This window comes from Heloderma suspectum, chromosome 5 (genome assembly GCF_057233095.1).
Source record: "Heloderma suspectum isolate Gila_16-S chromosome 5, 16-S_ref, whole genome shotgun sequence".
Taxonomy (NCBI): Eukaryota; Metazoa; Chordata; class Lepidosauria; order Squamata; family Helodermatidae; genus Heloderma; species Heloderma suspectum.
In genome coordinates, this window is record NC_139462.1 from 34589180 (window position 1) to 34605737 (window position 16558).

The 16558-nt window shown below is 43.4% G+C and overlaps 1 protein-coding gene across 7 annotated transcripts in view; it reads right to left on the reverse strand.

The window, feature by feature from the left end:
- CENPE (centromere protein E) overlaps nt 1–16558 on the reverse strand; it is a 64893-nt gene that overhangs the window by 30812 nt on the left and 17523 nt on the right. For 4 of the 7 annotated variants that reach the window (XM_084855750.1, XM_084855751.1, XM_084855747.1 and 1 more), the window contains 14 exons: nt 15505–15639; nt 14763–14940; nt 13708–13859; nt 12226–12534; nt 10884–11753; nt 10596–10754; nt 9727–9972; nt 9144–9443; nt 8238–8549; nt 6380–6694; nt 5817–5954; nt 5389–5547; nt 2918–3127; nt 918–992 (listed from right to left, as the gene is read on the reverse strand). In XM_084855750.1, coding sequence (XP_084711876.1) covers nt 918–992; nt 2918–3127; nt 5389–5547; nt 5817–5954; nt 6380–6694; nt 8238–8549; nt 9144–9443; nt 9727–9972; nt 10596–10754; nt 10884–11753; nt 12226–12534; nt 13708–13859; nt 14763–14940; nt 15505–15639 — 3558 coding nt within the window. The remainder of the gene's footprint in view (nt 1–917; nt 993–2917; nt 3128–5388; nt 5548–5816; nt 5955–6379; nt 6695–8237; nt 8550–9143; nt 9444–9726; nt 9973–10595; nt 10755–10883; nt 11754–12225; nt 12535–13707; nt 13860–14762; nt 14941–15504; nt 15640–16558) is intronic. The other 3 variants (XM_084855752.1, XM_084855749.1, XM_084855748.1) reach the window with 2 other exon arrangements.

Below are 16558 nucleotides of genomic sequence, written 5' to 3' on the forward strand. Positions count from 1 at the left end.
AGTACATGCCCTGGTCTCCTCTCGTTTAGACTACTGTAATGCGCTCTACGTGGGGTTACCCTTGAAGACGGTTCGGAAGCTGCAGCTGGTACAGAACGCGGCAGCTCGCCTGATTAAAGGCAGCTGCCGGCGAGATCACATCACTCCAGTGCTGAAGGAGTTGCACTGGTTACCAGTTGTTTTCTGGGCCAAATTCAAGGTGTTGGTTTTGACCTTTAAAACCCTATATGGTTCCGGCCCAGCCTATCTTAAGGAGCGCCTCCAGCAGCAGCAGACAGGCCGCTTATCAAGATCAGCCTCGGATGGCCTTCTCTCTGTCCCATCAGCCAGGACAGCTAGACTGGTGGGGACGAGGGAGAGGGCGTTTTCTGTGGTGGCCCCCACTCTGTGGAACTCCCTCCCTAGGGAACTCCGCCATGCCCCCTCTTTAATGAGCTTCCGCCGTGCATTAAAAACGTGGTTGTTCAGGCAGGCATTTGGGGTGGGTTAGGGTATTTTAGAAAATGTTTTTACTGTAGAATTTTATTGTTTTAAACTGTTTTATTGTACGCTGTACATTGCCCAGAGTGGCTGGGTGACCAGCCAGATGGGCGATTAATAAATTTAATAATCAATCAATCAATCAATCAATCCCTGACAGCTTCTCCAAAATGGGATTTGGCCCTCAGGCTGAAAGAGGTTCTGCACCCCTGGTTTATCACCCAATAAACTTGTTAGTCTTTAAGGTGCTACAAAACATTAACTTTGTTTTTGCTGCAACTGACTAACACAGCTACTCCTCTGGAAATTCTATCAATAAATTTATTTTATACGTTAAAAGTTTATGTAATGCCAATTTATGCAAGCTGCCTTGAGTGCCATTTTTGATAGAAGGGCAGGGTATAAATAAAATAAATAAATGAAATAATACTATGTACCGTTATTCTTAACACTTTCGCTTCCAAGCTTCCAATGCAGTCTTGTTGCTCCAGCTTGGCAGTTGTTTCAGAGAACTGAAAAGGCAGAATATGGATTAGATGGACAAAGTTACCTCAAGATGGATTACGCCCCCAAAACCATGTGTTTTAATGTTGTGTTTTTAATATTGCATTTTGATATTGTGAACCACAGAGATTTTAATATATTCAGCGGCATATAAATACCACAAATAATACATTATAATAAACAAAAATGTTCAAGTCATGGTCTTCTGTGAAGGAAAGCCTGAGCAGACTCCTTTTCAGTCCAGAATCTGGTTTACAGTGTCAGTGCGGACACAATTTTAAAGTGTTTGCGATGGCAGAATCAGACAGGAACCAGGTTTATGTGGGAGGGTTCAAACCATTACTACGCACATGTTCAAACCCTGGTTAGGGAAAAAACAAAGCAATATAGATTTGAGAGAGTTGAGCCCAATTCATTATTTTTGGGTCTCTGTTGCCATCCTTCTCCACCAGAGGTGGTTAAGTTACGAATGACTTAGAATGCAGCCTAAAAAGTGAACAAATACATTTTTTCCGAAAAGAAATGTACCTCAAGAAGATAATGAAACTGAAAAAGGTGCAGGCAGCTTCCGAAATTAGGAGCTGCTTTACGTGATTGGCTGCCTTGGCCTTTTCACTCCACAATTTAGTTTATACCCTGGTGGTTTCTCACATGACAAAGCAGATGTCAATGTAATTTACTGCATGAAACTGCAGAAGATTAGCCAGATCAACCCAAGCCTGAATGACAAAATGAACTGAGATTCATGCTGACTTTGCTAGTCCTACTATAAATTATCCTAGGTATTCGTAGCAAACTCATGATCTGAGTAGAGATCATTATGCGGCTGAAACAGCACCATTTGGGCACAAGACGGCAGTATTGGCAGGCTTGAGGGAACCCAAAGGTTTGCAGAACTACAGAAAATCTTTGGTAAAAGGAGGAAAGTCAAAATTAGTCCAATGAAAACTGAGCATAATCAGTGGGCATGGAATGCTAACTGACTGCTGGGCAAAGGAACTGAGAGCATGGAACGGAGACTCCTGGAAGAGGGCATGACTGGCTGGAGCCCTGAACCGAAGCCCTGAACTCCACACTGCAAGATTTTGTTGAGCTGCAGGTCCCACTTGTTATTTCTAGAGTCCCCAAAATTCTAGTTAGGCCCTAACTGCTGGCCTTAAAGATACCCAACAGTACAGTTCCAAGCATGCTTAACTCAGAACAAAATTGCACTGTGTCAATTGGTACTTGCTCCCTAGTATCGGGGGAATGGTGGCGGGCAGCTTATGGCCCTCCGGATGTTTTGGCCTACAACTCCTATCAGCCCTAGCCAGCACAGCCAGTGGTGGGGGATGATGGGAGTTGTGGCCCCCCAGATATTTTGGCTTACAAGTTTTCCACCCCTGCCCTAGTAAATGGGTTTAGGTTTGCAGCCTGAGAAATGCCTCTTTCATAGGTTATCTTCCAACTAAACGGACCTCAGAATCAAAGGACGATTTCTACCAGTTTTAGAATCTCCCTTTTCTTAAGCTTCAGAAATGCAGTGCTGTCAACAACAAGAAAATTTACAAACCAAGGATTACAAAGTCTTAGTTTCCTCTAGCATTGTTCTAGCATGGTAAGATTCCTTCCATATAATGCATTCCACTGTAGAAAGTTTGGGCATATCAACTTGATCATTTTCCTGTTTAATTTGTAATATTATGAACAGGCAAGATCTCAAGAGATCTGGACTACCTTTGCAACAAGTTCAGCCATATTAAAAAAAAGCCAAGCCCCATCATGGGAATATGGTACTTTTGTAAGCCTCCCCAAGAGCATCATAATCATATCCAGAATTTCAGTAGTCACACTGGAAAGTGCACTCTAGAAGTCAGGTACTGGGTCCAAACATCTGCCACCAAAAGATTTTATGTGACAAGGATAACACATCACTAAGAAAACCTCCCTATACCTTTGTAGTGTTTTCCAGCAAGTTCTCCCGAAGTTGGTCATTTTCTGTTGTAAGACTCTGCATAGACTGCTGAAGGTTGTCTCTTTCTTTTTGCAGCAAGGAGTTCTCCTTCACCAGCTGTTTCATGCTCTCCTTCTGTTCTCTCTGTTCATCTAGCAACTGATTCTTTTTGCCAATTTGTAAGCTTAATTTTTCAGATGACTTTTCTAACTAGCAAGACAAAAATGGTATGCAGAAGAAAATCATTACTAAATCTTCCTAGGTTTGTCTGATCTGACTTTCTGGTAATGTGTTGCCATAAAGGAGAATAAAGTAAGCAGACTGAAATATGTTCCCTTAAGCAGCTAAATTCCCTCCTCTGCTCTTAAACATTTTAAAAGATTTTACATCTTACAATATTATACTCTCCTTAACCTTTCCTCTCTTCAGTAGATACTTAAAATAAGTCTAATACAGAATTAAGTAATTCTTATTTAAACATAAAATATTGAACAATGTTTGGAACAAGGCAACTTATTACATCTATAAATCAACCTATCTTCAAAATATAAATAGCTCCATGGGTATACTTTGATGATAATAGCTGTACCAGTATATTAAGAACAAATTCCAACCTTTATTATAAATATGCCTCAATCTTATTAACTTTCTCCCCAGTTTCCTAGGTGTTTAAGTTTACACAGCTTTATTTCTTTAACCAATACTCTAAATAAAATCTGCAAAATCTTCTACTTTTTGGCACATTCCACTTAAGATTAAATTATTAACCAGCCCGTGATGTTTTCACTCGTCCATCTTCTAAAGGAAAAACATTTAATAAATGTGTTGGGATATACTTAGATTAGTCCATGTATACACAGAGACATTAAGTCCAAGGAACATAGGGTTGGTTCTAACTAAAGTCCCTTTCAGGCATTCTAAATTAGTCTTACACTACTAACATTCAAGAATCGAGAGGGAGGGCAAGCTGCTGAGATGAAGTTGATGCACTGATTGGGATTTTTTTTTTTAAAGCTACTAAAATAGTGTGGACACACTAGACACCAGAACAAGCCAAGGGAGAGGGGTAGGAGCGAGACCCTACCTGGCAAGGGTGTAGGGGCTGCAATCCAGTAATGTGAGACATGCAGGAAAATGTTTTTGTTTAAGTTAGATCCCTTGCTCTTCAACTATGCATACATACTTGGAAGAGGAACACAGCACGGGTGCAAGATAAGAGAACGTTGAGAAAACAGCTCAGCCACAACCCCCCCCCCCAAAAAAAGAGGGGAAAGTGACAGGGCCAGGCAAAAGGACAAACAAAACTAAGGCTCCGTTTGCTTTTCATTCTGCTGCAAAAACGATGCCAGTAAGGAAATGGGAAGGCTCAGCAGGCAGTGAACACAGCAAGCCTTGGATGAAGAAACTAAGGCAAAGAAAACATTGGATTGAACTCAGACTTAGCACAGATCAACTGACATTAGAAGGTCCCTGGTTCAATCCCCAGCATCTCTGGGCAGGGATCGGAAAGAATCCTGCCTGAAACGCTGGAGAGCTTCTGTCAGTCAGTGTTGACAATACTGGATGAGATGGAACAATGATTTGACTGATCTTTGGTCCAATGATCTAATAAGGAAGCTTACATGTTCTTATGAAATCAATGGGACTTAGGTTAGTCACTAAATTAAGTCCCATTGATTTCAGTGGGTCTGGTCCAAGTATGACTAAGTATGGATTCAACTAATTTTCTAGAAGTTGAAGACAAAATAGAAGATATTCAGTATACCAGTGTCCTAAAGCATCACTTCAGATTAGAATCTTTGTGAACCGCCCAGGGAACTTCAGCTATTGGGCGGTATAGAAATGAAATAAATATAGAATCTGCCTTGAAGTTACTAAAAAAAGTTGAGCAATGGTAAAAGAACAACCACAAGCATAACTTTAAATAAAAGTTACTTGAGAGAGTTTGTAGCTGGAAGAGTATATCTTAAGAAATTCAAAAATGCAAGAACCACCCCCATCAAAGGAAAAAAAAGGACATAACTTTTCCAAGTGCGATTAATATCTTGAATATATAATTTCACAAAAAGAACTTCAGAAAAGCAAAGGTAAACAGATAAACAATAGAAATAAGTTAAAAAGCAATATTTTAAATGTCAAATATTTAGTCAAAACCTTCAAAAGAAGGGGGATTTAACAGTCAATAAATCTTTTTCTGCAGGTCTATGCTTGAACTTTTATAATTTGAAACCTTCAGAAACATTTTGGAATATATGACATGAACACATTGTCAATGACGGAATTTGATTTCCAAAGGTAGTGGTTTGTATATTTCATGCATATTCAAGTTACTCAATTGTGTACATCAGAGGTGGAGAAGCTGCGGCCTTCCAGATGTTGTTGGATTACAACTTCTATCAATTTCCAGCCAGCATGGCAAGTAGTCAGGGATGATGAGAACTTCAAGTTGGACGCATTCGTCATTTTCTTACCTCTTCTCTTAGCTGTTCTATTTCTTCTATATGCTTTTCTTTTGATTGCTCAATTAGCCGGTCTCTCTCAACAACCAAAATTTTCTGTATTTCAACTTGCTCTTCAAGTTGTTTCACTTGTACCAGCAACTTTTCCATTTCTGCTTTAGTATCCTCAACCTTAAAAAAACACACAATAATGTTGAGGTCAACAACCGGAAACTCACCATGAATGGTTACTTAGCACATCAGCTGCATTTCCATCTGCCAGGACAAAAACATTAATAATAACAATAATAACAAAATAAAATAAAATAAAATGCCCAGTGGGGAATTATTCTTAAGAGACTCTCCTGTTGTGAGCTTTTGTTTTAAATAAAGCTCATGGAGAATGAAGGTGGGGCACTTTAAATACTCAAGTGCTCTTTAAATGCTAAGTATTTCCTTACCTTTTGCTTCAGCGTTTCCTGAACATCTGAAGTCCAGGACTCCTTATCTTTGATTAGTTCTTTCAGTTCTTCTACCATTTCATTATGTTCTTTAAGAGAATGATTAGCATGTCTGAGTTGCTCTTGCAGTTCCAAATTCTTTTAAGAAAAACAACAACCACCACTGGTTAAGCCACCAATAAAGTTTATATTAAATGGTAATATAAAAAGGTATCTAGAGCAAGGGTAGGGAACCCTCAGGCCTGGGGGCCAGATCCAGCCCTCTGGAGTTCCCCAATGGCTACATCCACTGACCCCACACCCTTTCTTCCAACCACTGATGGTCGGGTGGTTTCCTGGCTTTTGTGCAGTTTTTTCCCCATTCTAAAAAGGTTGAAATGTGCCTTCTAAAGCTTAGTTAACTGGCAGTAAGATCTTTAAGCTAAACTGGGATTTTTGACCCCCCCCGCCTCCCCCCCCCCCCGAGTGTGGCCCCTCAGGGAATCTCTAAAATTGGATTTGGACCCTGGGATGATAGAGGTTCCCCACCCTTGACCTACAGGTTGTAAAAATTAGACTCTTACGGCAGCAACTGTCCTCTCTATGGTCTCGCCCAGACGATGGATGGTTTGTATCATGTTATCCTTTTCCGCCTGAAGAGCATCTAGCGTGGTTTTAAGGGTCTCTTTTTCCTGGGTTACACATCTGAAGTCCTCCGCAGTGTTGTGAAGCTTCCCAACCATCTCTGCTTTCTCCCTCTGCATGGCTGCCACTTTGGACTCAAAGATTACCTCCTGCCGCTCCATTTCATGCAGCCTTTCCGCATCCTGCCGACTCTGTTCTTCTCTCAACTCAAGCCGTTGCAGCAAGTCAAAGGCCTTTTCTTCTAGCTGCTGGATCTGAGACAGGTTTTATTTGAAGAGGAATGGGCAAGCAGTTCTGCACTTACTCCTTTATTTCTCAATTGTTAGTTTCCCTTAAAAGAGGGGTGCAGAACCTCTTATTGTCAGAAATGAATCTGAGCATGGGGAGTTAGGTAGCAGCTTAGACTCAGAATGGGAACAGCCAAAACAGGGGGAGGCTCCCTCCCTAGTGAGCTCAGATATGGCAAGGCCTTCTTCTCAAGACCTTGGCACACAGATGGCTTGGCCTGGAGGGCCCCCCTCTCCTCTTCCATGAGATCCCAGGTCTCAGGGGAGGAGGAGAGTGAGGGGCGTGACTTGAGGAGTACTACTGCCCTAAGCTAATCTAGCCGGGAAGTTCTTGTTCAAACTGCCGGCAACTTCTCTAACTTCCACTTAGGCTCCTCTATTAGTATTCGTAATTGTGTAGAGTAGCTGTTTCCTTTGTAGCCTGAGTTTCCTAGAATTTGTATTTGAAAGGAACCTAGTTGTTAATTAATAAAGTAGTGAGCCTGAAGCCTGGTATTTTAGAGAGCACTGACTGTGAAGGGGGGAGGACAAAGAAACGTGACACTTATAGCCAGAGGGCCAAACTCCAGTTTGGAAAAGTTCTCAGGGGCTGTGTTTCAGTGGTGGATGGAGCTGGAGGCAAAGAGGGTGAGGCCAAAGGTAGGGCCTCAAACACCAAAACTGCCAGCATATTAAAGCTTTTACTGCCAGTAACCATGCCTTTCAGCCCTTCTTACTGCCCATAACTATGGCTTTCTCCATTTAGCCTTTCAGAATGGTGGGAAAAGTGCACAAAAACTGGGAAACTACCAAACAATTGGTGGTTAAGGAAAAGGAGCATGGCCATCTGGGAAACCCTGGAGGGCCGAACTGGAACACTCAATGGGTCAGAGATGGGGTTCTGCACCCCTGCTTTAAAAAGAGTGGTGAGAAAAAGATGCAAGGGGCCCAAAGCTTTATTTTCCTAATACCCAAACCCTTCTGCAAGTTTCCTGCCCCGAGGGAGCCCATATGCTGGAGCACACAGGACTTTGTCTGTCACTGGATTCAAATTGAGAACCTCCCCCGACACTCCCCACCACCCCTGCACAAGGGCTCACAAGTCCCCCTGTTCCCAGATTAAGGCCAGCTTGCGTCTCCTGGCAAGTTTCCATTCCCCCAACTGATACTCTCTCTGATGCAAGCTTGATTTCTAAAGGTGAGTTTGGCAGGAGAAGCAGCACAGTGGAAACGGAAAGCAAAATGCCCCACTTTGCATCTCAACTCCTGCTTAGGGCCAGCCCTACCATTGGGGGAAGTGAGGTGGTTGCCTCAGGCATTTGATTTTGGGTGTCATGAAAGGGTAGCAAATGGTTAGTTATTTAAGGTTATTGTTATTGTATTTTACACTGCCATAGAAGGTTAGAGGTGTTTGTGGGATTTTTGGCCTCAGGAAATAACTTGGCTGGCTTTGGGTACTATGCACCTTGACTTGCAGGGGAAGGGTACCCTTTGCTACTCTGCCTCAGACAGTCAGGCCAGCCCTGCTTACCTTTGAGGTGGTCTCTTCCTCATGTCCTTTGAGCGTCTCCCTCTCAGTTTGGAGAGTTTCCCACTTCTGCTTCAGGGCGTCCCTTTCCTGGGACAGGGCTTTCCTCTCTTCTTCACTGTCACAAAGCCTTTGGGCCATTTCCAGCTTCTCTGCCTTTTCAGCCTCAAGCTTAGATTCTCTAGCCTTCAGTTCTTCTTCCAGTTGTTCCATTATGCTCTGTTTCCACTGGGCTTCACAGAGCCATTCCTTCATTGCAAGCAACTCCTTCAGCTCACTCTCTTTGTCTTGCAGCTCTTGCATCTTAAGAGACAGCTTTAAATAAGGTAAAGAGACATTTAGCATCCATCCATTGAAACACATATATACACAGTGATCGTTGCAAGTGAGGATTACGTAGGTTGCTCCTAACTGTACAGGTCTTTACATGCCTGCCTATAATATGGACCAAAAGATTGGAAGGGGACAGGGGAAAGAGGGCTGGTCGATACGTTATTTTGTAACTTTCCAAAACAGAAAAATTAATAGAGTTTAAATAGCTAAAACAACCTAGGGATGTTGGAGAAATCTGCAATGGAATCAAATGAGCTTGGATTTTTATGATTCTGACCCGTGGATTCCACAGCGAACCGGCTTTTCCCTAGTCTGGTGGATTCTGCAGACCATTTTTCTAACTCTCCCAAATCCTGCACCAATTTAGTAATAGAAAATTTGCAAAATTAAAAAACCAGCTGAAAATGCACATTTCCCCCATAGGCTAAAATTTGAAAATGTGAAAATGGTCATATTCCCCCCAAATGTGCATTTTCAAATCCATACAAATGTGAATTTCCACAAATTTGGAAAGTAAAAGAAAAATCAATTATGTTGATTAGCAGACCTATTTAACAGAAATGAAGCCCATTTTACCATTGCTTGAGCAGCTTGCATCTCTTCATTGATTTGATCCCTCTCAGTTTGGAGAATATCCTGTCTTTCCCTCAGGTCATCTCTTTCCTGGATTAGAGCTTTCACTGTTTCCTCATTCTGGTGAAGCTTCTCAGCTATTGCCACCTTGTCCGTTGTCTCTGCTTCAATTCTAGACTCGCTGGCTTTTAATTGTTCTCTCAGTTGTTCCATTTCACTAAGTTTCCCCAGAGCTTGGCAGAGTTGTTCTTTCATACCAGGTTCTGCATTCTCTGTTTGCAGCTCTTGGACCTTGTCAGGAAACTATATTTAAAAAAATGTAAGGGAAATTGGACAAGGTATCAGTGATGTACCCTAAGCATCAATATTCTAATTTATTCCAAGAATGTTACAAGATTCTTCTGCTCTTTGTGTTGCTAAGTCATTGAATTAATTTAAAACTCACTAGGAAATAAACTTGTATCACCATGCAACTGTTAAGTCCTTCTCAAAAACATAGTAAATGACTCTTGTTTACATGCTTTTAAATAAGTATCCAAGGTTTGTTCAATTGAGCAAGTTCTCGTAAAGACAGACTAAAACTCACTGTGGTAGATCCATCTGTCAAAGGCATGATAGTTACCAACTGATGGCTTTCCGGACACCAAGTCTTCTCCTCTTGCAGAGCCTCCAGTTGTTGCTGTAGGACTGTCTTTTCTCGTTCAAGAGATACAATTTGCTCCTTCATTGATTCGAGCTTGTTGTTTTCTTCGAGCATGGCCTCTCTTGCATCTGCTTTAGTTAGATTTTGCTCCACATTGAAGCGTTCCAAGTCTTCTGTTAACTTCAATATCTGCAGGACATAAGACAGCACATTTTGCTTCCCCAGAAGTGATGAGACTTTCATTTCAGGGAAATGAACCAACAAGCGTTAAAGAATACAAATTCACCCTCATTTTCTAGGGCAGCCTTCCCCAACTTGGTGCCCGCCCAGATGTTTTGAAATGCAACTCCCATATGGCCATGCTGGCTCGGAATTTTGGGTTGCAGTCCAACACACCTGGGCTCCAGGTAGCGAAAGGCTGTTCTAGGGCACGGTTTGTATTATAACTAGAGATGTGTGCAACCTGTCCCAAGGAGGGACTCACTGTTTTACTCCCATGGATATCCCAGGCTACCAATACAGTTTGTATATCTCCTGCCCACAGTTCCCATCATCCCTGACCACTGCCCATGCTAGTTGGGGAGTGATGTAAGTTGGACGCCAACTTCTGGTTCTCCACCCTTGTAGCATTCCCCAACCTGGTGCCCTCCAGATAATTTGGACTACAACACCCATCAGCCCTAGCCAGCATGGCCAATGGTCAGAGGTTGGCTGGGAATTGCAGTCTAACATATCTGGAGTGCACCAAGTTGGGGAAGGCTGTTCAAGACCAATAAGCCTAGCCAAATGAGAGTCTATTACAGATATCTCACCTGCTGCTTCTGTTCATCTATGGTGATCTCTAGAGATTCTTTAACACCTGAAATCTGCAAATTTCTCTCAGCAAGGGTTCCTTCCAGTTCTTTAATATGATTCTGGCACTGCTTCAGAGAATCATGAGCATTTCTCAGTTCTTCCTGTGCTTCAATGTTCTTTTATGTTAAGAGCAAGAGAAAGAAATGCATACGTTAGAGTTAATAGACAGCTTTGGCGCAGTGGGCTATGAAATTTTCTGCCATGCTTTGCCACTCTCTTGTTTTTTGCTGCCTGGTTCAGCTTACCATTGAGACAGTCTCTTGGATGTCTTCTTTGATCTGATCTCTCTCCTGCTGAAGAGCCTCCTGCTTCTGCTTCAAGTCATCTCTCTCCTGGCTCAGCGCTCTTATTTCTTCTTCACCTTCGCGAAGTCTCTGTGCTAGAGCCAGCTTCTCTGACTCTGCAGTCTCCACTTTAGACTCCCAAGCCTTTAACTGGTTGTTGAGTTGCTCCATTTCACTCAACTTCTGATGGGCTTCATCAAGTTGCTCTTTCAGACCAAGAAACTTCTCTTGCTCCTGGGTCAGCACTCTTATTTCTTCTTCATCTTCTTGAAGTCTCTGAGCTATGGCCATCTTCTCAGTCTCACTAGCCTCCACTTTAGACTCCCAAGCCTTCAACTGGTTGTTAAGTTGCTCCATTTCACTCAGCTTCTGATGGGCTTCATCAAGTTGCTCTTTCAGACCGAGAAACTTCTCTTGCTCCTGGGTCAGCACTCTTATTTCTTCTTCATCTTCTTGAAGTCTCTGAGCTATGGCCATCTTCTCTGTCTCGCTAGCCTCCACTTTAGACTCCCAAGCCTTCAACTGGTCTCTGAGCTGCTCCATTTCACTCAGCTTCTGATGGGCTTCATCAAGTTGCTCTTTCAGACCGAGAAACTTCTCTTGCTCCTGGGTCAGCACTCTTATTTCTTCTTCATCTTCTTGAAGTCTCTGAGCTATGGCCATCTTCTCTGTCTCGCTAGCCTCCACTTTAAACTCCCAAGCCTTCAACTGGTCTTTGAGCTGCTCCATTTCACTCAGCTTCTGGTGGGCTTCATCAAGTTGCTGTTTCAGACTGAGAAACTTCTCTTGCTCCAAGTCCTTCTCTTGCAGCTCTTTGAGCTTGCTGGAAAGCTTGGATGTTTAGGAAAGTGAGCATATAACATTCAGCATGAGTAAAAACACCATTTCAGCCCAATTTAAAAATATCAAGTTTTGAAATCTCATAATCCCTAGGGTTTCTCTGGCAGTCCTAGAAATGAGCTGCTTGCAACCCAACAAAATGGCTCCCATTTTCTCTCACAAAGTCTGTGTTACCAGACCACTGGGAAATAAATACACATCTCCAGTAAAGTTAATAGTCTTCACAAAAATAGTCTTCCACTGTACTGTAACACAAAGAATTTTGCTGGGAAACCACAGAACTCTGGGCCAAGCTGGATGAGCAAGGGGGCTGTACCAGGAAGCCTAAGAAATTCTCAGAGTATTTCCAACACTAACCCCTGATTATAGTGCAGAACTCTTTGCCGCAAAACAAACCTTCAGGCGGCTCCATTTAGTCAGTTGCCGTATTAAAAATAGCCACAGAGAACAAAGAAGGACTTACCTCTTGGGTCATATCACTAATGGTCGCCTTTAGCTTGAGATTTTCATCAGACTGAAAATCTGCTTGGCCTTTCACCCGTTTGCTTTCTTCAGTTGCAATCAAGAATTTCTGTGACAGTTCATCACACTGATGCTTCAGCTCTTGAAAAGCCGCAGTGTTTTCTCTCATTGCTTCAGCATTTGCAAGATCCTCTTTGGATTTTAGTACATCAGTCACTTCATGGAGCATTCTCTCCTTCTCAGCTACTTCAGAAAGCAAGCTCTCTCTTTCGGAGGTCAGCGAAGCGATCATCTCAGATTTTTCAAGTAGCTGTTAAATGGAACAAATGATACCCATTTAAAACAGAGTATGGACATGAAGGAAAGTGATTATCGTCTCAACTGTGTTTTGTAAGATGCATTCCAGCTGAAAGAAGAACGGGGGCTACTGGCTCGTTTTTCCGACCTGCTTTTCTCCTGTGTGCTGGAAGTGGAAGACCAAATATCTTCACATTCCATCACATAGTTATCCCATCCTTCTCCAAAAGAACTCAGAGCAGCCTACCCGAAGCCTGAGCCCTCCAGATGTATTGGGCTACAACTCCCATCATCCCCAGGGCAATCTGGATACACCTGGAGGGCCCTGGGTTGGGGAAAGCTGGCTTAGAGCTAAAGCTTACAAAGCAGCATCCTGTTTGGAACTGAAAGCAATCTTGTGACATAGGGTCAAGTGGAAAGCTGGTGACTGACCCGGCAAGCCACATAGATGATTTGATCTCAAGCCCCTCTCCTGGCTCAAGTCCGTCACTACCTTATAACCACTACCTACCTATCCTTCCTTCTCACAAACACCGGACACACCATCTTTGGCAGGTTCGAGCATCAGAAACTCTTCTGACCTCCAAATACCAAGGTACCCAGAAGCAAGAACATAATGCCATAGACGCTAATTGCAGCACAGGAACAAGTTAATGAGAAATGCAGGTTCTGTTAAAGCAACAAGGAGGCAACTGCTTGTGCTGCCCGAGCTACTTAGTACTTCTGTAAACACTATACTGCAATGGAAGCACCCTAACTACCCTACCCGAGCCTGTTTTCCGAAACAGCAGAGAAAGCGAAGGACATCAGTGATGTTCTGAAAAACAAAAATTTCTTCCAGGAAATAAGCCATGCTCTAGAACAGGGGTGTCGAACCTCTTTCAGCCCGAGGGCCAAGTTTAATTTCAGGGAAGCTCATGGGGGCTGCATTCCAGTGGTGGGCGGGGCTGAAGGCAAAAGGGGGTGGGCCCTTAAGGCAATGGGGGCGATTAAGGCAATGGGTGCAGGGCCAAAGTACAAAAAACACTAGCATATCTTAGCTTAGCAGAAGCATGTCAACCTTTTAGAACGGTGGAAAAAGGCACAAAAGCCAGGAAACCTCCAAGCGATTAGATTGGGCCCACAGCCTGCTCTAGAAAGCCATGGCATGAGAAACAGCTTCAGATAACCCAGGTTGTATTTTTACCTCCTTCTGGAAAATTTCAAGGTCACGTCCAGAGGCAGCTTCTGATAATGCAGCCACTTCTTTCCTTAAAGCTGCATTCTCTTCCAGGGCTTTATTCAGTTCATTTTTAAAATCTCCAACCTTTTTTTCCAATTCCATACACGACAGCAAGTCTAGAAAAAAAGTTAAAGATTTCAATGGATAAAAGCGCTCAGAGAGAGTCGTAATAATTGCTACTCGCTTATACAGTTCTTGTTCTTTAAACACATCAGCTGCCATGAAATGCCCCATTAAAATATGTGCCCTTTCCACCAGTTTATACCTTGGTTTCTGACCAGTGCACTACCTCAACAGGACTAGCCCCTCTTCTGCATCCTAGAAGCTTAATTTCTGTTATTCATGGGACTTAGGCTACAGCTATCCACACACCTATCCTCCTCTCTCAGCCCTCTGTCCCTTTCTACCTCCAGGAGGTATAATTCTCTAGCCCTTCTTACATTTCAAGAGGCCCCAGAGCAGAAAGTTGTCTCCTTTTTAGTAATTCCAGGCAGCCCACTGAGTGCCAGAGTCCTCCTCTAGGGATTTTCACATGCAGCCACAGTGGCTGTGGTTAAAGCAGGAGGGTTGAACTTCTTTCAGCCCAATGGCCAAATTCAGTTTCAGAGACGCTCTCAGGAGTGGCATTCCAGTGGTGGAATGATAGCATTCTTCAGCTATCAGAAATTTAGAAAGACATTGGGCTACACGAAGGACTGAGCAAGCACTTCTTGACCCGGTTTGCGTGTCACGGCAGCAAATTGTTGATTATTTCACCCATGTTTCATGGGGATACACGCCGCCTGATTGCTGCATCTGGTTTCTTAAACAACTTCTGATAAGCACCTTGTGTAGCCCCTGAACAACATATCAGTTCAGATTTGCATGTCATGCTGACAACCTCGGATCACGCTGAATGGAGGTTGTTTACAAAAATGGAAGCAGCTTGCACGCATCCACAGAAACCATGGCTTAATTAACGTACAATTTGCCACTAAACACCCTCGTGACGTGCAAGCAGCCCCCTTCTTTACCAGTACCTTTTGGAACTTTGCTCTCCAAGAGTGATGTCAGCTTTGCATTTTCCTGGAAGAAGTACTGCAGTTCTTTCTGCAAGTCAGATTGCATCTTTTTGTAGTTGGCCTTTCCAGCTTCTAACTGGCGTCTGTAACATTCAATGTCTTTTTCCATTTGGCTGGAAGTATCCGACAGCTGGCTCTGCATGCAAACAAGTTAACATACTGTTACCCTGTCCATCTAGCAAGATGCAAGCGACAGGAAGCTTGTATGCAAGAGCAAGGGCCACGGTAGTACCATCTCCTCCCTCTTCAAGCTTGTATTAGCACCAGTAAGAACAGAAGGGCCCTGCTGGATCAGACCAAAGGTCCCTCTAGTCCAGCATTCCGTTCACACAGTGGCCAACCAGCTGCCCACGGGAAACCCACAAGTCGGACATGAGCGCAACAGCACCCTCCTGCTTGTGTTCCAGCCAACTCCAACCCAGAGCTGTCATTAGAATCCTAATAGGAAACCAGCATAATTCACAAGACAAGGGCCTAATATGCCTGTTACGTTCCCTATATCTCTGTACTTATGGTAGAAGGCCACAAAAGTTATATCTGTTCACACAGATCTTATCTGGCAATCTCCCAAGAAGACTAGATGCCCACTTCTTCGCAAGTCCTAGACTTCCAAGGTTTTATTTTCTTGATACAAAGCGAGGTCTTACAGTAGTGCTCAGTACTGCCCTATTCATCAAATGCTAATAAAAATATCACTTACGATTTTCTCTTTTAGTGCTAGATTTTCACTTCTGAGGAATGAAGATTCTCTCTTGGCATCCAGTGCTACTACTGCAGCATCACCGAGAGACTGTTTCATTTGCTGCATTTCATCCAGCCCTTTACTTGAAGGTTGCTGCAAGAATGAAGAGAACAGCGTGGTATATTTACCTATAAAAACTCCAGGAATCCAAGGACAGATAAGAGAGGTTAATTATGCTTCTGCAAACCTGGCAAGCCTTCAACCTAAACACATAGGTTGGGAGATCCCACATATTCCTGTAAGCTTTATTTCCAAGATAATCACTATGCACAGAATTGTCTGGAATTTTCCAGCATGAGAAAGCAGGGGTGGGGAACCTGTGGGCCTCCAAATGTTTCTGAACTACAGCCCCCATCACCCTGGACCACTGGCCAGGGGAGTTTTAGTCTAGCAACATCAAAATCTGTAGGGCTACAGGTCTCCCATCCTGTTATACAGCTTTGCCAAATGGGCTATGTGTGCTTATGCTGTACATTGTTTTTCAGGCTGGTTTGGGTAACCCAGGCACTCTTTATCAGCTTGCAAAGCAGCATTTCCAAACCCTGGATCCTCAGATGTTGTTGAACAACAACTCCCATCACCCCTGACCATTGGCTGGGCATGATGGGAGCTGGATTCCAACATCACCTGGGGGACAGGTTGTTATAAAACGGTTCCTCCGTGAGATTGCAGTGTCACGAAAATGTGTATGTCCCCCCCATCCCCCCCCCAACCCACTGTTGCTCACTACTACTGATCTTACCCAGCAACCACATGGGAGCAGTGAGCACTTGCCACTCGCTAGGGCCAAATCTAAATGTCTAACAGGCCTGGCCAGAGCCCATGTGAATTTTGCACCCATGGACCTTCTCGATGGAATTATTCTGCATTGCCAAGAAGCAGGTGCTACTGCAGGGGTGCAGAACCAAATGCCATTTTGAAGAAGCTCTCGGGGTCCGCATTCCAGCGGTGGGTGGGGCCAAAGGCAAAAGAGGCGTATTGTAGCTTAAAGCTCTTACTGTCAGTAACTCAG